Consider the following 25254-nt stretch of genomic DNA (forward strand, 5'->3'; position numbering starts at 1 on the left):
CGCTAGTAAGCGTAACCGCGAACGGTGAGTCGCGACTGTTGCTCACCTCGCAACTTACGAGTATAACGCGCCGATTTCACCGCAGAAACGTTGCACGTGTGAAAGTTAGGACGTCCGGTCTTTTCGAAAGAAAAACTCGCACGCGGATATAATTATCGCGCTTTGCTTCGGCGGATTTTCGATCGTAAACCATGCCTGTTCAACGAACGGAAGAAAACTTGGACTCTTTTTGTTGAACATCTTTTTTTTTATTTAATATTACAGCCAGATACAAAAGTTTTGTAGTGAGAAAATAATTATTTGCTTGAGAGAATTAAATCAATCGCAATTATAGTTCGACAAGACCGTATAGAAGTTAATAATGTGTGATAAAAGTTGTTACTATTTATTTATAATAATATTTATAAAATCTAGATTAAATCTAGTGTCAATTATCTGTACGGCATACGTGCAAGTTAATCTACAAATTGTGAAATGCGAGAGATTATATTATTTTTATAGAAAATTACAGAGTATGTAGTTCATAGATTACTTATTTAAAATGCGCACTCAATATTCTTTCCTTTTTTTTCGTTTTAGATAGCTATAGTACTGTACTTTAATAAACTTTCGACAATTTCGCATAACACGATGTTTTACGCCAGTCTATATGTGACAATCACTGTCTGCATTATAGGTGTACCCACGTCGCCGTCATCCTGACCTGCCCGAGAAATCCTCATGAAAGACTGGGAACTCAGTACTCAGAATAGCATCGGTATCGTAGACATTTCTTTTTTTATTTTTTCTCTTTAGACGGGCCCACTTTAAACGGGCCTTCTTTTTTTGAAATAAGTTGTTACCTTTCTTCTCTCTCTCTCTCTCTCTCTCTCTCTCTCTCTCTCTCTCTCTCTCTCTCTCTCTCTCTCTCTCTCTCTCTCTCTCTCTCTCTCTCTCTCTCTCTCTCTCTCTCTCTCTCTTTCTCGTCTTTTACATCTGATTTCTCATTTAGACACGAAATATAGACAATATGTATGGTGGTGGTGATGGTGGCGATAGTATAACGAACGCAACGGGAACTATCTGGGTGGTGGTAACGTAATTATAACGGTGAAGGGGGTGGAACAAATCGCCACGGCAACGGTAGACAATAACAATCCAGAATACCGCCGATATCTTTCGCAAATAGAAAATCTGCTTCGCGCTAATATTGCGTGGGCACGTGCCTTACAGTGATGGATATTTCTTTCTTTTTTTCAACATTCTTTCTGCATTCAGGATTAGTTAAACCAATATCAATATAAGCGATTCACATTATATTAATATGATTTTATTAAGTAATTACATAATATTTATTAAGTAATCAATATAGTTTTAGTAATATTATTTTATTTTATTTTCTTAATTCCGCTTATACAAAAGAACAAAGCATATTTAGTTACAAATATCTAGGAATAAATTAGTCCAAAAATTAAAAGTCCAAAAAATTTTTCCTTAGGAAAATTCTTTTAAAAAAACACTAGTTGTAATACACAGCAGGCAGATATAACAGCTCTCTTATTACATCATAACATCACTATTCGTGAAGACTTCCTAAAATGTTTTCAAGCCAAACTAAACCGGTATTCGATCTCTCTTACATAAAACTCATCCAAATTGACACATATTCGCAGAATTGGCCGGTCGCTTCAATCGGGCGCGATTCTCCCGATATAATTGTCCCCTGTCCCTCTTTTTTCTTCGCCGGATTGATCGCGGCGGGCCAGTCGTCATCGCTCGAGCTAACAACAACCGTCCTTTCGTAGAATCCACGAGTTCTTTTCTGTGCTTCTGGTTAACCAGCCGCGTCGCCTTGCCAGCGTCGTCGCCGTCTCTGCCGTCGAGAGTGACCGCAACCGCGAATTACTTCGCAATTTCCCGAAATTGCGCAATCCGTGCGGGCTAATGGCCGCCGGGTCGCCACCGCCGCTCGTAGCGGCGAGAGGCCGGGAACAGGTGGGGGCGGGAGGGCACCAGGAGGTGGGGGGGGACCAGGGAACGGAGGGCGGTAGCCGACGAGGAGACCATTAATTAAGCAAAATCATAAACTCGGCTCGACCGAGCGTGCGCGCGCGCGCGCGCGCTCGCGAGAGCGCAGTTGCATTGAAAAATATAAACGCGTGGCCCGTTACTTTCACGAACGGGGAGTACCTTACGACGGCGTAATACTACCGCCATCGCCGCTCTTTGCTAATCGCCCGGGCTCTCCGCTTGCGGTTTACGTCATAGAGAGGACCGACCGGCCCGATATTGTCGGCCGCGACACGCTCCAGGAGGTAATTGGGGGTTGAATCATTCGGCTAGAGATCGTCGAGCGTGCCGTTGGTGTTCACTTGCCCGCCGCGATTATCGCGGTAGCGTAGTGACTGCGCTTGTGTTAAAGCCGGGTGAGCGACCGCAATCGCGAAAAATCGCGCGTTACGCATGCCGCGCTTAATTCTCGTGCAGCAGGTTGCGTTAAATTAAAATTGCAGATTTATTTGATACAGAGTGCCAAAGATTTCCTCATATTTCCTTTCATATGTATAACGACCAATCTGATGGTCGCGTTTCCTCAATAAAAATTCAATTGCATGTTGTTTCTTGATACTTTTCTTGGCACTTATTGAGAGTTGTCGACTTGTAGACTTGTATACTTGTCGAATTTATTTTCACGCGAGCAAAAATTCCCCTAAAATAAAATTCACTCCTTTCTGAGGTTTAGTCTGTATCTGGAAATTTTTATTTCTAACTAGAATATTATATTAATAATCTAATTTCTAATATTTTATTTATGGAGAGAAATTAGCCAAAGAAACCGTGACAGGTTTTGTACATTATATACATTCGCATATCCGATCATCTATTTATACCTTGTAAAGGATCAAAAAAGAGGATATATGTATGAAATTACTAAATATAACTTGAATTTTATTTATGAAGTAGACTCGCGCGCGCAACCTGTTTGTATTTTTATCGTGTTTTGAGTATTATTATGCAAGCGACACTAAAATGTTTACGCTTGATCCTGTTTGTGCCGCAACATAACAACAAAACAAGCAATTTTTCGCGATTACAACGGGTTTCGTAGGCGTTACGAAATATTACTTAAACGGTAAAGAAGCTAATTACTCGAAGCGATTCCGGAGCTACGTGTGAGATCTTGAAAGGGGGAGGCGGGACGCGTATCAGATAATTAGAAGTGGCGGGCAAATGTCACCGTGCAATCGCGCGATAAATCTGCTCGAACTCTGACGCAACTAAACAAGATTTTAATGGCGCTAATGGCCATCGGATTTGTCGGCGGTACTCGCGCGTGCTTGTTCGCTTCGGCAACGACACGATAAGCCTTGTTGTGAAACACACTGGGAACAGGTAAATTGATCCGTCGAACGTATCGACGTACGCCATTATGTCGCCGTGTGCGTTTATAACGTGTTACAACGCGAATGCAGAAGCGTAAAAATACAACGGTCTGATGAAGAAGACCGACGGCTTGAAGCGTTCCTAGATTTTATTTTCCAGATTAATTAAGAGATAATCTAATAATTTTACGTCTGGGAAAAATATTATTAATCTAACGTTTGATGGACTTGACGAACGTAATGCCATCAGTCAAGTATATAGTCTAGTCTTTTTTCTAGTTGTATTACGAATCCCCGAAATATAAACTCTTAATTTACAGATTATAAGAAAGAATTTATTTTTCTTACAAAAGAACATTTTTCTCAGAATTTAAGATTAATTCTATATCTACGTTACGATTTGTAAAAATTATATATTTTTTTTTTACGAACTGATCTACGACATATTTGAAGTTTGTCGGTATTCGGGATGTGGGAAAAAGGCAGGTAAGCCCGAGCATCGCCCGAACAACGCGACCTTCCGCGCCCGTTGAAGTTAAATACACCCATGGATGCACCATGTGGAGTAGAATAGAGCGCGACGTTACAATAGCGAGGCAGTGCAGCGAGGCTTGTGTCGCGCAAAAACGTGGGATCCGTTATTTAAACGAGGCACGGTAAAACCGATTTTCCACGGTATAGTTTTAACTTCGTGAGCGGCGACGGCGGCGGCGGCGGCGGCGGCGGCGGCGGCGGCATCGGCATCAGCGATTGTGCAAAATCCCAGCTCGTACACACCATGTATATGTATCGGGAATACGTATATTACTCGGTGTGTAATATGTACAGGGAGAGCCGGGCCTCGAGGTGTATCGAGGTCGACCGGTTCTCCAGCAGCCGTCAGTCGTTAAGGGACATTGCGACACACGTGAGCGCGTGGTTGTTGTCCCTCTCATCTCTCTCTTTCTCTCCCCCATCCTCTTCTCTTTCTCTTTTTCTTGCCACCGCGAGAATGAGAGAACTTTAGGAATTACAAATAAATCGTTATTTAGCCACGTACATTGCACCAGGCAATCATATCCCTCTTCATTTCAATGTATTCATTATTTCGATGCTGTACACATACACTGTTAAATATTAAAAGATGAAATTTAAACCAATTTAAACCTTATTATAAGTTGACATTTTGTTATTTTTAACTACCATGTCGAAATATATTATTTTAACTTCATTAGTTTAGCTAAATTAACGACATATTGAGTAGGAGCAGTAGTAACCGATCTATAGAACTGATTAAAATGAAATGACTCAAATTAAGTATAATTTAACACTAGGGATTTAACGTTGTAGTAGTCTCGATATCTTCAATATACTATATCGATAAACTTGATACACTTATAATATGTATATCACATTGAGAAACTAGAATTTTTGGTATGCCAAAACCGTGGAAACAGACGTTGCTGTTTTTGAAATTTTTCTTCTATCTAAATCGTACGAGACTCCGCAGTTTATTTCGCGTCAATAGCGATTATTACAGTATTATTTTTAAGTCCTGGAATATCGGATCGTTGTTTCATAGAAAACGATGCGATGCGATGGACGACTGATGCCGTTATAGTTTATTGCACACCGCCACGTGGCGAAACGTCTTCGTCGTATACATCTTTCAGTGGTGCGCGAATGAAGATGAAACCGGAGTAAATGAGCGCGGGCGGATATTTTTCTTGGCGGCGGTTCCCAATTTTATGTCCAGCCTGACGACGCCTCTGATTAACCTTCGCTTCTCTTCCGTCTACTCGAAACGATGCCGAGCTCCGAGACCGGCAGCGTTATTTGTACGGCGTTAAACCGTATTTACCTCCGGTACTTTTCGTCGTAAAACCTAAAAGCCTACCTATTTGCGTAAAGTCGTTTTAGATTTACGGATGAGAGAGGGAAAAAAAGCGAAGGAACGCGCGCGCAATCCCGAGTTTGTGACTCGATACTTTTCTTGGCGCGTTTACGACCAAAATTCTGATCGTAAAACGCGGAAAAGTGCTCGCAATGATCGGCCGATACACGCGCGATTGATTTATTACATTGCGTGGCGATGTAATAAATTATCGGTCGTACGAAAAATGAAAAATATGAGGAGGAATGGCGCGGACGGCGTAGCCGAGATACAATAAATTACTAAAAGCTATATTACGATGATGATCTACGCTTTTGTAGCGCGGATTAAGCGAGACAATTAAGCGCTTTCCATCGAAGGGTAAGAGAACGCTGCTGATTCTAAGAGAAAATGAAAATTTAATTGAAAAGCCTCGAACGTGCGCGACTAGAAAAATCGAAATAGGTAACGTGAGAATTATCTCTCTTCCCAATTCATGGATCATTCTTATGAATTCGTAAATATACCTATGCCATTATAAGGGCAAGTTCTCTTTCGTTCGCGGAGCACAACGAGGGGCGTCTACGACATATTGAATTAACATACACGCCATTAGCATATATCTTTTAACATTCGAAGCGGTCTTTTGTCAAGAAAATTTTTGCAGTACTGACAATAATTTCGAGCCAAAATCAGCGCACCGACTGAAGGCTTAGACTTGATTACAAAGCGAAATAAATACAAATCAATATCATGAAACATCACATGTATAACAGAAAAAAACCTAGTCAATAAATAAAAACAAACAGAAGAATTCAGTTATGTGGAAGTCTCTCGATAATCGGTAAATAATCATTACGAAGATCTAATGTATCCTCTTATAGGTTGATGCTATTATTTTGCCTTTTGACGTAGAACATTTCAGAGATAGGTACTCTTTTTATATAAGATTTAATATAAGATTTCTCAATATCCAAGACTTTTATATTATCTCAGTCAAATTCATGACCATTTAATCTATGTTGAGAAGAAATAGAGTACTTGGTCTTTAATATTTTTGCTGAATTGACTACGATGCTCCTCGATTCGAGTTCCAAGTTGTCTACTGGTCTGTCCAACATAAGAAGCAACACAATCCCGACAACAAATTTTATGCACAACGTTGCTACGAGTATTATGAGACAATTTATCTTTGTGTGGTTTAATCAGGTGGTTAAGTTTATTTAAACCAATATGAAGTTCGAAAGTTGAATTTCTTAATATTGTTACAAAGGCGTTCCGAAATTCCATCAATATAAGGAATGACGAAAAACCGAAAATTATTATTATCTGAAACAATATATGACCATCCATACCATTAGATCTTTACTGCTTATCTATCAATTGCTTCAATTGTCTAATCTAGACAAATAAGACAGAGACAAAGAGATTTATCTCCTCTTTGAGAGTCACGACTTATCGTGATCCTTTCTCCAATAGGGGTCCATTACAAAAAGAAAAAAAAAACGTTTCCATTGTAATAAGAGCTGATTCATTATTTGACAATTTTCGTGCGCTATTGCCTTTTTTATCTCTATTATCTCGATTATCAGGACAAAGAATTTACAGATAAAAAAAGGACGTTTATCCCGAAAGGTCCGAGACATTTCTACAGATAGTTTCGAGCAAGCTGCTGCGTATTGTAATTACGGCCGACGGGCGTTCCGATACAACAGATACGCAGATACGCAGATACGCAGATTGGAAATGCATATGACTATTTAACGGTTTCCCCAGCACAAACTAGGTACATTGATATCACAGTCGGCTGAACGTTGTGAGGTAATTAACCTCGGAGTGCCCCCGGGGATGCCGCGAAGCCACTCACGTCGTTAACAGCCGCAAATAATTAATTGTTAATTAAATAATTATCAGTTACCGGCAAATCGATTATTAACAATCGACGAATCGTGCATGTAGCGATGTTGCGGGCAGATGCTTAGAAAACACGTAAATCGATCAACGATAATATACATCGTCGACCGAAGGCTCGCCGATCTGTAAGCGCATTATAGTTGATGGCGTACCTAATGCGTACAATATTGGGAACATTGAAAAAATAATACATGATATATGATATATTGAGTTGAAACCCATATATAATAAACAATAGATTTTAGAGAAAAAGGGAATATATATATATATAAGCGATTACATAATTTATATTAATTTGTGATTTTCCGTTAATTACCGTTAATCGCAATTTTTTTATTGCCGATTTGTCAATGGAGTCTAGTAATTAAGGATTTTTAATTTCTCTTCGTGTTTCATTTTTGCAGTTAAAAAAGTTACTAATTTTATCCGAATGTGTACTAAATTAGAGCTGCAGACGAGCCAATCAATGGCGAAACAATACCGCTGTCATCTCTGGTTATCAGTGATTTACCGCGACGCGGCAAAAAGAGCGGTGCGACCGACTGTCGGCGGAAACATTGTGACGGGGCACGGAGATGCGGAGCGTGATGAAAGCTGCTTAAAGATCTCGGTACGATTGGCATTTGATTCGCGTTCGCACGCGGACGCGCACACGCTGGGTCCCCTTGGAAAATCCGGTCGAACCGGACGGCGCGGCGGCGGGACCGTACGGGAATGACCACGTTGGTGCGACGCTCTCTCCCGCCGAGATCAAAGGCGAGGCGAATCTCGACAAAGAAACCATTCGCGAACTCGAAGAGAAGCGGCGAACAACGCGCGGGGTAAAGAAGGGCAACGGCATTGGTGGTAGTAGCAGCGACGGAGGGAAGTCAGGGAAGAGGGGTGACGATTCTTCGTCCACTCCGCCGGCTGAGAAATCACGCGAAGGTGTACCGACGATCGTTAGAACGATCGTCGCGGGGCCTCTTCGGGAGGACGACAAAAAGGGCTGGTCGTTTGTTTGTCGCGACTCTTAATGGCCGTCTTCGGACGAGTTCGTAATTGGCGCGTTTGCACACGCTCTTTGTACGCCGTCGTCCCTCTTTCTCCTTTTCTTTACCTCTTCTCTCTCTTTTTTGTTCTCTCTCTCCCTCTCTCTCTCGCTCTTTCTTTCTGTCGTCCTTTTGCAGCCGGTCGTTTTCCGCCTTCGTTCGCCGTCGCACTTGTCGTCCTTCCTCTTCAACGGGACGTCGCCGCGTCGGCGTCTCGCTCCTTTTTCCGTCGTCGCGATTCTTGTGCCACCCGCTTCGTATGTTTCCTCGAGCATCGCGTCGTGTTGTATCGCGTCGCCTTCTCTTACTGTCGTTCCCCTCCGTTTACTCAGCCGTTTATTCTTCACGATTCGTAAAGGAGATGCGGCCACGTTTCGCTGAAACCGCTCTTTGTCGCGACTGCACTGTGATGGTCTTTCGACGCCTCGCGGTCTGACTACGTTCGTCACTTTCTACTCGTGCTCGCTAATTCAGCCATTATTCCTACGTCCCAAACTTGTATGGACACATGCGTTTGCCTATTTTGCCAAACGTTTTCATTTCAAACATAATTCACTAATTTATATCAAATGTCAGTTGTTCTTTGAAAAATTAGGCCATTTATATAGGGTCAAATTTTAATGCTAATCCTAATATTATTCTTTATCCCATTTGAAGTTTTTAATTTTATTCATATTTATAATATCAATTATTTCTGATTGTGCCATCTATTCCCTTATCCCGTATTTGATTTTAGAAGATATTTGAATTTTCTCATCGCACGTTCTCTACATCGGAAGATCGTTTTTCCGCGCGCGCGTAACGCACTCGCGCGCAAGCAATAATGCGTAACTCGTGTTGTCACCAACACGCCATGAGCGAACGACGAACGGGGGAGCCTCGCATTTATACGGCAAGTTATACGGCTACCGTAGCATAACTTTTCACTCCGGGACACGTTCGCCGACCACGTGGCGAACCCCGGCGAGCTATTGCCGGTCAGCCAGGCGAGTCCTCGGCGAAATTGGCGATGGTGGAGGATTAATCGAGCTCGCACAATAAACGATTCTCCTGCTCGTCGTTGCGTTCCGACTGAGTCGACGTAGTGCGTTGCATCGCATCCGGGGTCGGGGCTCGTCCCCTCAAAGAGGAGCGAGATTTGTCGCTCGCTTGTCGAGACAAAGGTCCCTTCGCGTCATCCTTTGCGAAATAATCACCCCGATAAAAGGTATGCGACTCGATGTCCTTTGAATCGATCAATGAATAATTTCGTGTAGGTATAAATGCGCATAGATTGAAAAATAATTCAGACAAAGGGATAGATAGAAAATATCAGAGGAGACTATTGTTTCGTAAAACTATTATACGTGATTTGTGAATAATACTGGGCTTTTTTCATCTTACGATATTTATCTTTTTTCTCATTTATATTAGACTATGATCTGTAGGGCTTTCTCTGAAAAAAAGAAATACAAAGAAATACAACCTGCTTTAATAACATATAATTAAATTTCATCTAAATTTTTAAGGATATAAATGACAGTATATATAAATATGTAAGAGTAAAATCACAGAAGACGGACTGTATGTATTATAGGATAAGTGTTTATATGCGACATATATTTATATTACGAGTCTCCAAAGATGTTTCTAACGATGCGTAATCCGATTTCTTCTGAGATCGTTAAAGTCGGGATTAATCGTGAAGGGGTTAATCAATGGTGTGTTCACCGAATGTGCGCCTGGAATTAGCGACGTCCTTGATTGTGCTGCCCCCCAGACAAGCGCCATTACCTCTGCTTTGCGGTTTTAGCGGTTTCGCAATGAGTACGAGATCCTTTTACGCGAGGATCCCGCGGTTTACTTCCTCATTGCGCGGTGAATCAACGTCTCATCAAAGTTGCGCTCGCGTATTTTTTTTCCAGCTTCCAACAGCAAAACAATTCCATCGTTATTTTCCAATATTTCACATGGACTAGAATTACCTTTCAGTAATAAATCCTTGAATGGGTTTGAAGTAGATAATTTCTTAATGTCAGTTATTGCGGGAAGTTAAGTTATTTGTCGTACGTATTAATTCAATTTTTAATAGTCACTTGAAATTGTTAAAAAAACAATTTTGTCAATTTACTTAATCAGTTAAATGGAATAATTATAATAGTTATTAAATTATATTATTAATAGTTTACGCAATATAATATTGCTTTTTTAACATTATTGTTGACAAAGGTTCGCGCAAATCTTCTTTTGCACGTCTGGAACATCCTAGGTCATAGTTTATCGCGAATATCGCCGTAAGCAGTTGCAATAGTAAAGTACTCAACAAACGAATAGATACTTATGCATACACACCAAAGTGGTTCTCCGCCAAACGCGCGCGGCATAAATTCTTGCCGGAATTTCTGTACACCGATAGCCTTTTCCGCGCTTCGCTCCAACGAGGCGGATCTCTTTCCGCGTATGAATCATCGTTACATCGCCAACGTGGGCCCGGTGCATCGCGATTCGCGAGTCGCGCGCGTTTCCCTCGTCACTCGGCGAGGTCCGGGAGACTGCTCGAAAATCCAAGCCTGACTCGCTGCGCTAGAAAGGAAAAGGACGAATTATCCTGTCGGAAGAGCCACCGCAGCTCTTTGTGCGAGAGAACAGCTCCATCGCGTCGTCTCGCTCGAGCGGGCACCGCGCCGCGCCGCGCCGCGCCGGACCTTCGCTTTTTCCTCCTCGCCTGCTTGTGCCTCCGTCGCGTCGCGTCGCGTCGCGTCGCGTCGCCGCCACCTGCGAGCGCGGCTTAATGAATCGTAACCGCATTACCGTGTTGCGCAACCACGCATGCATTACCATAATGTCCCGCGGTGACTAAGAACCTCCATCCTCCATCTCGTGCATCTGCGATATTAACGTGTCCCGGCGCAGTCTGTCCGTGTCTTCGGGCACAAATGGACGAACCGGCAGGGACGAATGGTGACTTGCCGAGACCTGAATTTTTTGCATTTCTTTCTTAGCGAGGAGAAATCTCTTCGTGCGAAGAGATATATAATATTCGTGACAATATAATACACACACGTCCTATTATTATTTTACGTAATAAGTCATTGATAAAAGTGAAGAGTGAGAATGGGATTCAAGAGTATGCCGATTTTTTTCTCTGCATAACTGTTTTGACATGACAAAACAGGCGCCTTCAATCTTGTTTCTAGAATCACAAAAAAGATTTTACGATAAGGTAACTGGATTTTGCTTAACTACGTATTTTATCTATTTGTATTTTTCGAAAGATGGAAAACGCAAGTTGTACGATTGTCATTCTTTCTGAATCTTTCAAGACTCGCATACGGCATAAACGAATTGAAAAATTCTTCCGAGAGAAATTGTTTAGGGTGCTCCGTGACAGCGGGAAGTCTGCAGCTTCATTATTTTCCACATATTGATATCCGGATGCGATAATAGCCGTACGTGTTTACGGGTATCCCGCGTGTATCATCGATTATTTCCGCGTTGTACACGCGATATTTACTTGCTATCCCACGTGCGGCTCGAGCGTAAGAGTAATGCGTGTGCACACAACGCTATTAGGCACGGAAAGAATTCGGCGCGTACGAATAAAGACCGGGATAATTAGTATAGCGCGGGGTTTCGCGCATCGCAGATAGAATGACGGAACATTCAATTCCGAGTATGGTCTTTGCGAATCCAACACTCGGTACACCGTATAACGTACCTCTCACCGCACCGCCATGAATTAACCATCTCTCTCGCGTGCATCTATTGCGTTTGTCTAATCCTGAACGGATGGATCTTGTTTCCGGAATGTATTACTTTCAATTTTTTTGGCTTACAGATGACAGTATCTATTTGATATACGTAGGACTCTTTGTTATAATAATAAATTTAGACATAATGGTGGTATATCATATAATATACCATTCATTACCGTATATGAAATGCTGTTTTGAGAGAAGTTCAAAACTAGCGTGAATAATTGCGATGGACATTAAAAGACGTTAAAATCATTACTATTATATTAAAATTTCATATTATTTCTATTTTAAACACATTGCATATCTGTAAAAAAAAAAGTCATATGGGGCCAGATCCGCGGTGTGACTTTTTTTTATTTCCAGAGATAAAGGAAACATTGAAAGAAACGCACTTTGATGACGTCAATGACATTAATTGTAAGAGTAACACGAAACGGCAGCTCTGAAGGCCATTTCACAACAACAGCAGTTCTAAAACTGCTTTGAAGGGTGGATAAGGCGCTGGCATCGATATGTAGCTTCCCAAGGGGATTACTTTGAAGGGGACCACAGTGATAAATCAGCAATAAGGTATATAGTAATTGTACCGTGACGAGCTCGCGAACCTTATTGTCAGACCTCGTTTAAGAAGATGGAAGCTATGGGCTGTCAAATGCCACATATAACGACATACGCAATACATACTTTTGCTTTTCTTAATAGTTGTCCATGGCGGATCGATACCTATTTAAAATAACCTTCGCGAGCACACAGGCCACAATGCGACTATTTATAAACGGGATACGATCGTACCCGATCTGGAATTATCCGTGAGAGGGCCGGAAATCTCCCCTTTTCGCTCGTCGAAAACGACGTGCACGAAAGCAAGCAGAGTTTCGCTGGGTTTAATGGAGACTCGCGACGAGTTTCGCGGGGTATAAGTGGAGACGAGTGAGACAAGCAAGGAACGGAGAGACTGAAATATTAATAGATCTCTGTCCTGGCTAATTTACCGCTTCCGTTTAAACCGAGGTAGCAGCCAGTCTAGATACTAGGAGACCTCACCGGAGTCGTTGTCCGCGCGCGTCCTCTGATTAATGTAATTTGATTAAGCTTTAGTTACTTATTTTGGAAAGAAACGAAAGAAGTAGCTCGTTACAAATATACGAGCCAATAAATCGTCCTTGATTTCTAATAGAAGACCTGAAATAGAATTTGGTTCTACATTTAGATATGATCAAATCAGATGTATCTCCTTCTACTGTTCGAGGACAGACCTTGGCACGAAATTCAAATTTATCACGCGGATATGATGTAGCATTCAAGTATCAAGTAAAAACGAGGTGTCCGATAGGGTACATCTTTCGGCATTTCGGTAGAAAAAGTGAAAGAGATGAGACGGAAAATGTAGATATCAAAATTTTGCACCCTTAGCACGTAACCCAAAATTAGTTAGAATCCGCGTTAAAATTTACTCCCGGCCGGTTGCAATAATTTTATCAGAGACAAGAAAATTACGAGGCAGCGAGTGAATGAAATTTGATTTAGTCGCAACTGCATCAAGTCGCGTTTAGTTACGGTAGAATAAATTTTCTTTAATTACGCGATTAAAATGTGCTAAATTTTATTTAACGCTATAGGTATGTATATTTTATTTATATCCGTTTCGGTGAACACGGATACAAATAACGCCGCGCGTAATTCAGTTATTACGCGGAGAAAATGCGAATGTGTTATCACGTGGAGCTTAAATAACCGCGAATGATATACAGGAAGGAAAAACGAATCACATCGTCCCGTTCGGTCGCGTTGCCGGTAATTGCGCGTCGCATTATTCAAACGATCCGCGTGCGTGCGATCGCGGTGTGTTTACACGCGTTTGCGCACACGCATTTACGAAACGACGCGACGAGCGTGGGTGCATTATGGGCCGTGAGTAATGCGCCTGCATTGGCGTGGGCAACTGCGAACCGTTTCGCAGAACTCGCGTTTGTTTACGCGCGTTTTGCATTTTTCAACCGTGCATTAATGCTATTACAAATTGATGCGTTATCATCTGATAGAGCAATTGAATGCTATTACTTTGTAAGCTGTTATGCAAATAGCTTCAAAGTTTAAGAGGGTTAAGGTTTTTGTACGACAAGCGACAAGCTTTGGAAGAAAAAAAAAACAGTATTCGTATGAAGCAACAAAATAGATTAAGGCTCCTGTTCATTTACCGTAGCTATCTTGGATTGATCATGTCAGAAGCGAGAAAGTATATCATCAATATATATATATGAAAATTCTTGCAACGTACATACATTAAAATAAAATTGTTTTACAACAAAATAGCGTTTGTAATCGATAGAATAAACTTGTAGTAAAACATACCGAAAACTCCCCTTTTTGTTTGGGTAATCCATGTACCTATGTTGAACTGAATGTTGTGTCTATAATCAAGGACAAAACAAGCTGTTTGACAGCTGCCGAATTGACATAAATATTTGCTTTTACATATTAAATTGTAACAAAATGGGAGTCTTCGGTATATTTTAACATTACGACAATTATTTTAAATATAAAAATACTATATTAAAACGAAAAATAACGCTATATGTTGTAAGAATAATTTAGCTTTTTAACATCATTTTTCACGCCTTCAGTTCACAATTTTTCCAAGAGTGACGCTGTGTGTACTACTTTCATATCGGCTATTTTTAATTGAAAATTTACTGTTTATTTTTATCACGGTTGTTATGAGATCATTTTAAAGTGGTAAACGACTATGGGAGCTTTCCAGCAAGTGACACAAGCCGACACAAACGTCGTTCTATCTTTCTTTTTCGGCAATGAGTAACAAAGACAAAACGATACCTGTGTCGACTTGTGTCGCTTGCTGGAAAGCTCCCTATGATAGCTGCGGTCCACTTGACGCTACAAATGCTTCGAAGCATTTCTCTTCTCCTTTCTTTCAATGAAGAAAGAAAGAGAAGAAGGACGTTTCGAAGCATTTGTAGCGTCAAGTAGACCGCAGCCTATGTTACATATCTGGTTAAAAAAACCTCAGTTGCGAGGAAATTTGTTTCAGTTACTTTTAAAAATCTTAAGAAGTTTGCCTAAATTCTGACTTTTGAATTAATGAAAAAGATTACCGTATTATCTCTTATCATGAAAAATATCATATGTTGGTTGATATTGACTGAATAAAAAAGAGGAGGAATATTTTTCAATTTCTGCGTAGAGGGAAAAATTCCAGTCAAATTTGCTAAATGAACGGTCACGGGTTGCCGAATCAACATTTAATTACGCGACTCAGTTATTTCGTTCTCTAGTGTAACGAGAATTTTTCCGTTCCTGCTTCGGTGCGCTCCGGCAAAATGTAATAAATCGTTTGAGTAATAAAATATTTATCCGTCGGCCGGTTTTACGTCTCTACTGAAAACATCTTTTTTCTCGATTTATAGCACGAGCGTCATCGATCGGGTCGCTTTTTAAGCGGAATAAAGCTCTGGCGTAAATTGTCGTAAATTTATCGTTAATTGGACTGACTTTCAGAAAAAAAGGACACGAATTACAAATACAAATTTCACCGGAGAAATTTTCATTTTATTAAATAAATTAGCTACCTACATTTATTAATGGCATATTCAGCATATTCAATGCTGAAGCTATTTTATCATAAATTGGTATTAGAACAACATATAAATTCGTTCATTGAATTTCCTAATATATTTCTATTGTTCCCTAATTTAAATATCATCACGTGACTCTCTGCATTCCTTTAGTTTAAATATATATATATATATATATATATATATATATATATATATGACGAAATATATTCTACTATATTATAACATTTTTTTAAGTCCTACGATCTTTAATTTCAGAAGATTTATGAGCCCCGAAACTTGCCGTCCAGCCTTCATTCGCGATCGTTCCCGACCGAATGATTCGAACGCCCGTAGAAATCTGACGGTGTAATTGGCGGATAATTCTCGAGAGACTGCTACTCGGGATGCCGGGCGCGTTTGCGCTTACTCGGCAAAATTCGTCACGCGGGTCACCCTCGTTGCCGCGCCACCCGGCGATACGTTTGCGTCACCCGGTACTCTTCTCTCGTACGCACGAGAGATGGAGAGAGAGAAACAGAGAGCCCAGCCAACGGACAAACCGCAGGGATGCGCGCGGTCCAGCAACCATCTCCCCTCTCTCCCGCCCGCTCGCCCTTCGCGGGCGCTCATATCCTTCCATATCCACTAACTGAATTAACCGGTCGCAACGGTGTACCGTTGCACGACGTACGGCGCGGCGCGACGCGGCGCGCGCGGACATTCACGCATATTGCGCCGACCGATCCGCACGAACTGCACATATCCTCTCTGCATATGAACGCCGTGCGTCGGCCCGACCCTCCGGCCGCAATATATTACCGCGCGCGATGTCTCGTGCAATTTACGTACGATTATGCAGATGCGCCCGAGAGTGCGCCTACGTACGCTTCTGCGGCACGGGAGGACGCGAGACGAGAAGGAAGAAGGGTTGGGTTCGCTCAGTTGCGGTCGCATCTGTCAGATCGCCGTTTTTCGATCGCGATCTGTCTTGGCAAACGCCTGGTGCTTTGCAAGCATGTTGCAAGTTTTCCAAATACTTACTCGAGACTTACTTCCACGGAAAAATTCCCTTCTTATTAATGGTAGAGAAATCTTTATTACATTTTTATTAACCCCTTGGTTGTTAGGCGAAAAAAAATCTTGTGGGCCACACAAAAATGCTTTTGACAAAAGTAAACTTTTAATAAAATTATTAAAAAAGGGCTTTTTTTCTTGAGGTTTTTTTGAGTCGCTGAATCTAAATCTGAGGTCAAAATTTTTAAATTCAAAATGGTGGAAAGATTTATAAAATTTCTTATAAATTAATTTGTTATGCAAACTAAGCGATATTTTAAATTTTTTAGTTATCATATTAAATCTGTCATTTAAAATTGACCAATTTTAAAAATAGAATCAGCGGCTCCAAAAACCCTTGAAAACTTTTTATGCAATTTGAACCATATTTTGAATTTTTTGCTCATTACATTGAATTTGCCATTTTGAATTCTTCAATTTTTATTTTTAAATATAAATTTTTATGCAAATCGAACAATTTTTTGCATTTTTGGTCCGCCATTTTAAATTTCGCAATTTTGATTTCAGATTTTAATTCAGCAACCTTAAGAACATAAAGATATAGGGCCCTGTTCTAATTGCTCCGTTAAAAGTACCACCTTTTCTTGAATGTACGGACATTTCCGTTATGAACTGCAGTTCTGGCCAGTTTTTTTGTGATATTTCCGTCATTGACAGTCAAGGGTTAATAAGACTTATTTAATTGTTCTACTATATAAATAAAATAATTTTATATTATATAAAAATATAGGAACGTAACTTTGACAAAAAAGGGATTAAAGTATTATAATGCTGTAATAATATAGCGCTCGCGTGTAAATAAGATGGTCGCATAATCGATTTTATGGTTTTCTCGCTCCCTTCAGCTTCTTTTTGAGAAGCAATTCGCATTGACAGGCAACCGGAACGACTCGCGGAGAATCGGAGTGACTCGATTGGCCCATTAATCCTGCGTTCGCTGTTTATCAGATGGGGATATTAACGCCGCGAGTTCGAGTTGCCTTATGCATTATGAGCCGAAGCGTGTCGCAAAACATGCATATGGTTTAATTAAAAATTCTACAAAACTTGTGCAAACAGTTTCCTTAAATGCAACGCTAAGAGTTAGAAAATGTTTTATTCCGCAAGTTAGACGGTTCTGCGGTTATTTTTTATCGCAGAAACCCCTTGAGGGAGTAAACGTGAAGTACATTCTTGGATCAAGAACGATGTAATAACAGACGTTTTAACAATATTTTTATATCAATTATGGTATAACCTTGATATCGTCTCCTATCTTTTCTCCTTTGAACGAGGTTTGTGCGTGATCATTCGCCGAGTTTGGCCTGCGCGAAAGAGCGGGTCGACGAACCTGCGAGAGTCACTCTCGCAGGCCGAGCACAGAAACGACATTTCCGGCGGCGCGCGAACATAGTTTTTTTTCTTCTCGCTCGAAGACGTGTTTGACTGTATAAACTCCGATGGCTAACCAATCGGGTCACGTTGTGTCGGCCTATGTCTGTGGGGAAACCGGGGCCGTGCGACGACGGTGTAATTGCCTCTTTAAAGTTAAACCGACTTGTAGCACGCTGTTCCGTCTTCGTCGTTCGCGCCTCCTCCAAACACTCGCAGACATTCCGCAGACCGCAAAGCGGATTTCTCCGCGATTCTTTTTTAAGCATGCGCGCGTCGCAACAAATGGATTCCGTTGGTGAAAAATAATGAATTAAATCGCGAAACAATAAAAGTTGTATCGTAATTCAGTAACAGCAGTACGCATTGAGGTCGTTTTAAATTACAAATGATATTAGCGGTAATTTTGTGAATAAATGATACGTATTTGCGCGCAGGTTATTCAAAGCATTCATTGTCTTTAAAAGTCGAGAATTAGCAGAGTGTAGGTAACGGATGTCGAACAATTTGTTTCTAATCTTTTTTTTAATTAGTTAGATAATTTAATTACGTAAATGTTTCTGCCTTTTTTATGAATAGTCTTGAATCTTCCGTTAATTAAATTTGACATTTAAAGTTTTGGGCATTTCGACGACAAATACAACGTTGTTAGCCCTAGTATTCGTCCTGCGATAATGCATTCTCCATCTAGCAGGACCCTCGTTTTAGATCGCACATCATCGGCTGCGATACGGTATACGTATTAATGCGTATTTTGCGATAACAGGAAGAGCGGGTGGCGGAGGGGAAAATACGAGCGGGCAGATAGCGGGGCCCTCCCGGTATGTACACGTGTAACCGTGCGGCCCATTAATCCGCGCGTGTCGCATTGATCTATCATTGTCCTGCAGCCCGCGGGTGATATACACATCTGAGGTTGATACATAATAGATCGCGAACGCTGCCCGGTACGACGCAAATAGCGGCTACGCGAATGTGGAATATACATGTGTGTGTGTGTATGTGTATGTGTGTGTGTGTGTGTGTGTGTGTGTGTGTGTGTGTGTGTGTGTGGGTGTGTGTGTGCACACATGTTCTCGAATGCATGGCGTCCGCCACGCGCACACACGACGCGCGTTATACATATAAAAGTCCATCAGTAACCCAGTTCTTGTCTTTACCTCCTTGATAACACGCGCGCGGCGTCCGATTGTGCCGCACGAATGTGCACAGTGCCGTAGTGCCGGGTCTCGGGTGCACTGGTTTGCACAGTTAGTGGATCGCGCGAGTAAAAGTAGAAGGAAATATCCTCAGCGGAAGAGCGAAAGTGTCCCGGGATAAAACCATGATGCAAAAGTATCCGTTTAAGCAATCTCTCTTTTGCTTTTGCTATGAAACACTCTTGAATCCCTGCATCTTTCAAGTGTTCCATGAAACATGTTGGAAACTAGATATATAGAATTTGAGTCGTAATTTAATTTGTTGATAGTTTCTTAATAAGATCCTTTTGATCTGTCGCACCACTTAGTATTTTCTTACTTAGTAAAAGTGTAATGCTTTCACGCGCTATCATCTGAGCTATCATTTGAATATCATTTAAATTACTTAATTGTGCGATACAAAACCAAACTGTCTTTAGATTTTTGGTAGTATTATTTAATAATATTATTATCTATTTTTATATAATACGTATTATTATTTATATTTATATTAATATTATTATATTTATTTTAGTATTATTTATTAATTATTAATATAATTAGTATATTATTAATTTTACATAATTATTTAATAAATACACACCTATTTTTGTTTAAAGTTTAAAGCAATAGTAAAATAAATACGTTGGAATCCCGAATTTTATTTTTGAAATTAGAATGTGCTCAAACTACTGAGAGATCGGTAAGATAAACTAAAAGAAGATCAGATCCTTGTGAAGCAAGGACTACCTTATACATTATGCAGGAGGAATGGTCCCTGCTTTACGCGATTTTGTTTCTCTTTTGGAGTGTGTCTCTTGGCGATTCGAATTTCTCGTCCGGAAATTAAGCCACGTTTAGTTCACATTGTATAATCTAAGTGTCGTTATGCAATTTAATTCAAGTATTAACATGCCCGCGCGCGAATCGATCTGCGCTTCGCGGGCAGCGGACGCTGTTTATATCGAGATTATTTTGTGAGTCTCAGCGGCTGCTGCACAACAGCGGCAGACAATCCGATCTCACGAACGACCTACGCGGATTTCATCTCGATAAAATCTTCCGCCTGGTAACACTCGGTATTATACGCACGAGCGTGTAACAGTAACAAACCGTGCAGTGTCGCGCTCGCTTCTGTCGATTTCTATTCTATATGTTTCTCCGCCACTTTGCCGCACATAAAGCGACTATATCAGGAGTGTGTACACGTGTGTGTGTGTGTGTGTGTGTGTGTGTGTATGCGGTTACCTCGCTCACAGAAACTAGCGGTTTGCGGCGTCGCGACCAGTTCTTGAATGAGGCTGCGAGTGGACTTAGGCACCGTTCGTAAAATCTGAATCCGCACGCGTGTACGAGTCTCATTTTGGATTAAGGCATAATCGAATTAATGGATTAAGGCAGAATCGTCATCTTGATTCTTTTTGAGATCACTAGAAATCTTAAGAACAATTGTCTAAAGAAAATATATTAGAAACAAGTAATGAGATCTTTATTTTTTATTCTATTTAATAGTCGCTTAGAAACGACGCTAAAAGAGTTTTCAATTATATTTTACTGCATATCAAAATAAACTGTCTCTTAAACTATGTTTGCATATTGCCAATGAAAAAAAAAGCGAGAGGAATTTGACGGACGAAAAAAGGGCTCCAGGGCTTCAGAAGTTGAAGCAACCTCGACTTTGAGATGCAAAATTCTCTAAGCAAATAGGTAAACATCGAGAAAATAGACGCAATGCGTTGAAAGCTTCTTATTCATAGATCATTATGCAGATCACAAGGATGCATTATACAAATGTATTCCTCGATGCATTCAAAGCTGATTTTTTCCCCGCGGAAATTTAAATAAGAATAATTTAACGTAGTAAGAAATTTCTTTTAGAAGGTATTTGAATTTCACGAAGAATTTGACATTTGACATACTTATATCATCCGGGTTTTCATCGTTATCGTCTACCAAATAATTCGCTATTGCATATGAAATTGTTAAACTTAGCAGCATAACATTTATTTAGCATGATTATTAATTTTAATTTTAATTAATTCGACAGTGAAACTAGTGAATGTCGAAATTTTGCGAGAGGGTAAAAGCGAGAGAGAAAGAAAGAGAAAATGGGTAAAGCTCGTTTGTGCTTTTCGAACTCGGGAGGTCTAAACCGCGCCCTTGGTTTTAATGGCAAGCGAACTTTCCTACTCCCCGAGTTTGAAGTTCCAAGTAACTCGATTAATGGATACTCGGTTTGCCCGGGATTACTCGCGGCCGTGTAATTGAGTCTAATTCACACCGTGGCGCACCCGTGACTAATGATAAGGCAAGCATACCTGAAATTTAGTTTGTCGGACTCGGACGCTCTTCCCCTTTTTTTCCCCTCTCTGTCTTTTTATTCATCCCTCGTTAATCTGTTGCTCGCGCCTGTTGCGATTAAGTATGCCGATACTTTTTCCTTCGACACTTCGGAGGGTCTTTGAAATGAAATGATTTTCGTCGCGCGTACGCGAATTAGGTGCATGAATTTTCGCGGAACAGTTTGTTCGCTTTTCCGCCGACGAGGATTGCAGTCGGCCTGAGCGATTGCGAGATACATCATTGCCGGTAAAGGGAAATGAGATGTTAACATATTTTTCTGTATCGCGTTAACCAAATTCGTGAAAAAATACAATTGTTCTCGTGCATACAAAAATAAAAAATTGTTTGTTACATTTTATACATCAAATCAATAAATAAAAAATGGATGCCTATTTATGTGAAACATTTTTTCGTCAAATCATGCTTCTGTGTCTTTTGAACGCGTGAATTTATACGTAAATATGAATTGATTTATTGGGATCGTGATTTATTCCCATTTTTATAATAACATTGAACATGAATGAATGTGCTTGTCATTATTAATTTTTCACACAATTTTTTACCTATTTTTATTTTATTTATAAAGAATATTAGATACATCATTATTTTTGACATAAGAAACGATTTTTCGTACAATCCTAGGTACTTCTGTGTCTTTTGAATGTATGAGTTTACGTAAACGAATTAATTTATTGAGATCTTGATTTATTCTGATTCGTAGATATATTTTTAGTAACATTGAACACATATGAATGTGCTTGTCACTATTCAACTTTTCACAAATATTTTTTTCGGTATTTCTGTTTTATTCGTAAAGAATATGAGATTGATATATTATAATACAATTGTCGGCATAAGATACGTTGTGATGTAAAAGATGAAAATTGATAATATTATCTATATAATATCTTCGACTGGATTATTAACGAGAAAGGAAGGATCGCTAAACGAACGATATAGATGAAGTTTCGGTGCGTTGAAGTTAATATCGGTTTTCGCATGAAATATAGATACGGATATTATTCATCTTTCTTATACGTCACTTCTCGTATATACGAAATACGTGCACTCGCCTCGAATACTACACCCTCTGCATGCGGTCGACGTTACTGAATATCTTTCGCTTCCAACTATTGCACGTTTACAACGAAACTTTCAGGACGTTAGAAGTCTAAAATTACTCTGCCATTCTGCGGGATCTATTACCGTGCCGTAAACATTCCGTTATATTACGTACCGCAGATACGTGACATACGATTTTTCACGACGATGCACACGGCCGCGTGGCCAAAAATATGGGACGCGTTTAAATAAATTGCGATCCGTCAAAACAGCCTGCGTGCTGCGGAGAGAGGCCACGGCTTACAGTCAATTTTATTTATATGCAGAAAGAACGGGAAGTCAAATATGAGTCAAGTGCTAGGTATAAGATTCTCGGTTACAAGAGGAACGATTCTTTCTTTTCTGCGTTACATACGTTGAAAATGTATCGCGTCATTGTGCACCGTTTCCCACTCGAGGATTTTCAAAAGGAATAAACGTATATATGAGGCGCAGGCGTTGCACGGCCGGATGTCGCGTATTAAGACGAATTAGCGTCATTTATTTAGAGAGAAAAACCAGAAGGATAATAGCCGGGCATATGGCATAACGAGTAGCGTAATAATAAGGCCTGGTCATTATCCAGTCCCTAGACAATCTCCCGCGGGCGAGCCCTCCGTCCGTCGACCCATCTAAGGGCTCTCTTTAAACTTTCGCGATCTCCGCCGAACCTTGTAATCACGCGCGTATCTTCCTTCAGTCATTCTGTATACGCTATCTCCGGTAGAGTATTGTCTGAAAACACGCCGCCAGTTAATTTTTGCACAGTCGAATTCATTTTGTTTCAATGTTACGGCGATTAATGTCTTTTTAAACTGTTGCAAGTCTGCTGTTTTTGCAATGTTCCCCAACATTGTGCTCTAATTATAAAATAAGCGGACGTGTAATTATTTATGACGTTATGACATTCTCTATTAGAATCATTAATTTAAATTAAGAAAGGAGGATATTAAAAATAAGCCATTTTCATTGACGGAACCTTAACTAATCATTGGAAACCGTGTGCATGCGTGCGTGCGTGCGTGTGTGTGTATGTGTTTCTGGAAAGTGTGAAAATAGAAACAGAAAATAACAATTATTTGCCCATCAGGTCCGAGGAGAGTTGTGAAAATCGGGATTTATTATCGGTTGTTGAGGAAAATCATATAAAGTGGTTTTTAAACTCTGTATCTTTGACATATCTTTAAAATAAAATTAATTGCACATTTATGTGTTGAAAGGTGAGTAGTAAATATGGAGAAGTTTGTTTTCTTGGTTTACACAATGTTGATGTGTTTTGTACATGCATCAGAGGGATCCGAAAGAGGAAAAAAATCTACTATCAAGAGACGCGGTAGCCTCTCTCGCCAAGTATATAATTTTTTAACAAGATATTTTTTAACAAGATACAAGAGAAATACATCCTTTCGTAAGCAATTAACAAGATTTTATATTTTTTATCCAACACAAATTCTTTACTTGAGATACTTTGAGAAGTAAAAGAAAAGATAGGAAAAATCAAGGGGGTTATTTATCATTACCTCCCTCAGTTCCGCGACGCTTACGACCGTTTTACTTGTCGTATGTCTTTCCTACTTTACGGGCATATCTTATACATGTACAATATATTAATGCTGTAGGATCTTCTGAATGATGGGGCAAGAACCGTGGTTGATTTATCGTATATAGTTTATTGTAAACAGTTAATAAAAGTATGTCTCGTCACTATACTCTCAACGCTAATGGCACAATGCTACGATGTTACTACGCTTGTTCTGACTTTGACCAATTCAAAACATCATATTTTATTGACTATCAAGCGTACGGTCTCAAAATTCAACAATGTAACTGCATTCTTCTTCAAGTTAGGCTACGTTCATGAAAAACAAATACTTTTGTTATGTTCTTATTGATAAATCTAAACTTGGCTTATCTAGGATAACTGGTCATACGTGTACTTGCAAAGTAGCCTTGCTGTTTTCACATTGCGATGATTCTTTGTTATTTTAGATTTGTTCGTTTGATCAATTATCTATTAAAGCTTCTGCAGAATACTTGAATGATTATTTTACAGACGAAATCTACCAAAGTTCTGACGACAACGATGAATATGAATAAAACAAAGGAGAATAAGACAATGAAGAAGAGGAGAAAATAGAAAGGAATAACTAGAAAAGAAGAGGAACGGAAAGCTAAAAGAAGAGACTGCGCGCGGGCGCACACGCACGCACGCGCGCGCAAACATACGACCAAATTTCCTCGCATCCTTATTCGTGATTCTGAGTTCGGCTAAGAAGGGAAAAACGCACATTTTTCATAATCTATATACCTGTACAACACATATATTATGTAAACCAAAAGATAAAATTCTCTACATTTACTATTCATAAATTTTCAACACATAAATGTGCAATTGATTTTATTTTAAAGACGTATCAAGGGTACACAAAATTTAAAAAGCACTTTATATAACTGTTTTAATAATAAATCTCGATAATAAATTTTGATTTTCGTAACTTTCTCTCCAAGTCTGGTGAACAAATAATTGTTATTTTCTATTTCTAGAAAATGATTGGAAACAGTTTTCAATGATTAATTAAGGTTCCGCCAATAGGTCAAAAATGGCCTATTTTTAACATCCTCCTTTCTTTATACAATTGGATGACATTTGAGAAAGAAATATGTAAATTAAATATATAATACGCATTGATTCAATAAACGTTCAATGTAAATGTTT

The 25254-nt window shown here is 39.9% G+C and overlaps 2 protein-coding genes and 1 long non-coding RNA gene across 8 annotated transcripts in view; 2 read left to right on the forward strand and 1 right to left on the reverse strand.

Moving 5' to 3' along the window:
* LOC139776922 (paired box protein Pax-6) overlaps window positions 1-25254 on the reverse strand; it is a 354486-nt gene that overhangs the window by 253668 nt on the left and 75564 nt on the right. The gene's annotated exons all lie outside the window — the stretch shown is intronic.
* The window catches only part of Scalloped (TEA domain transcription factor 1 homolog scalloped), a 164581-nt gene that overhangs the window by 64998 nt on the left and 74329 nt on the right, over window positions 1-25254 (forward strand). For 5 of the 6 annotated variants that reach the window (XM_071713972.1, XM_071713978.1, XM_071713975.1 and 2 more), the window contains one exon: window positions 677-757. The exons of the other annotated variant lie outside the window; for it this stretch is intronic. In XM_071713972.1, coding sequence (XP_071570073.1) covers window positions 721-757 — 37 coding nt within the window. In that variant the 5' untranslated portion in view covers window positions 677-720. The remainder of the gene's footprint in view (window positions 1-676; window positions 758-25254) is intronic. 6 annotated transcript variants of the gene reach the window in all.
* On the forward strand, window positions 10387-25021 carry LOC139776929 (uncharacterized). Its single transcript, XR_011719229.1, has 3 exons — window positions 10387-11361; window positions 12260-12466; window positions 24592-25021. It is a non-coding gene; the product is annotated as an uncharacterized lncRNA (long non-coding RNA).

The sequence above is a fragment of the Temnothorax nylanderi genome, unplaced genomic scaffold, assembly GCF_030848795.1.
Source record: "Temnothorax nylanderi isolate EJ_2023f unplaced genomic scaffold, tnyl_v1.0 TNYL_tig0132_pilon, whole genome shotgun sequence".
Classification (NCBI taxonomy): Eukaryota; Metazoa; Arthropoda; class Insecta; order Hymenoptera; family Formicidae; genus Temnothorax; species Temnothorax nylanderi.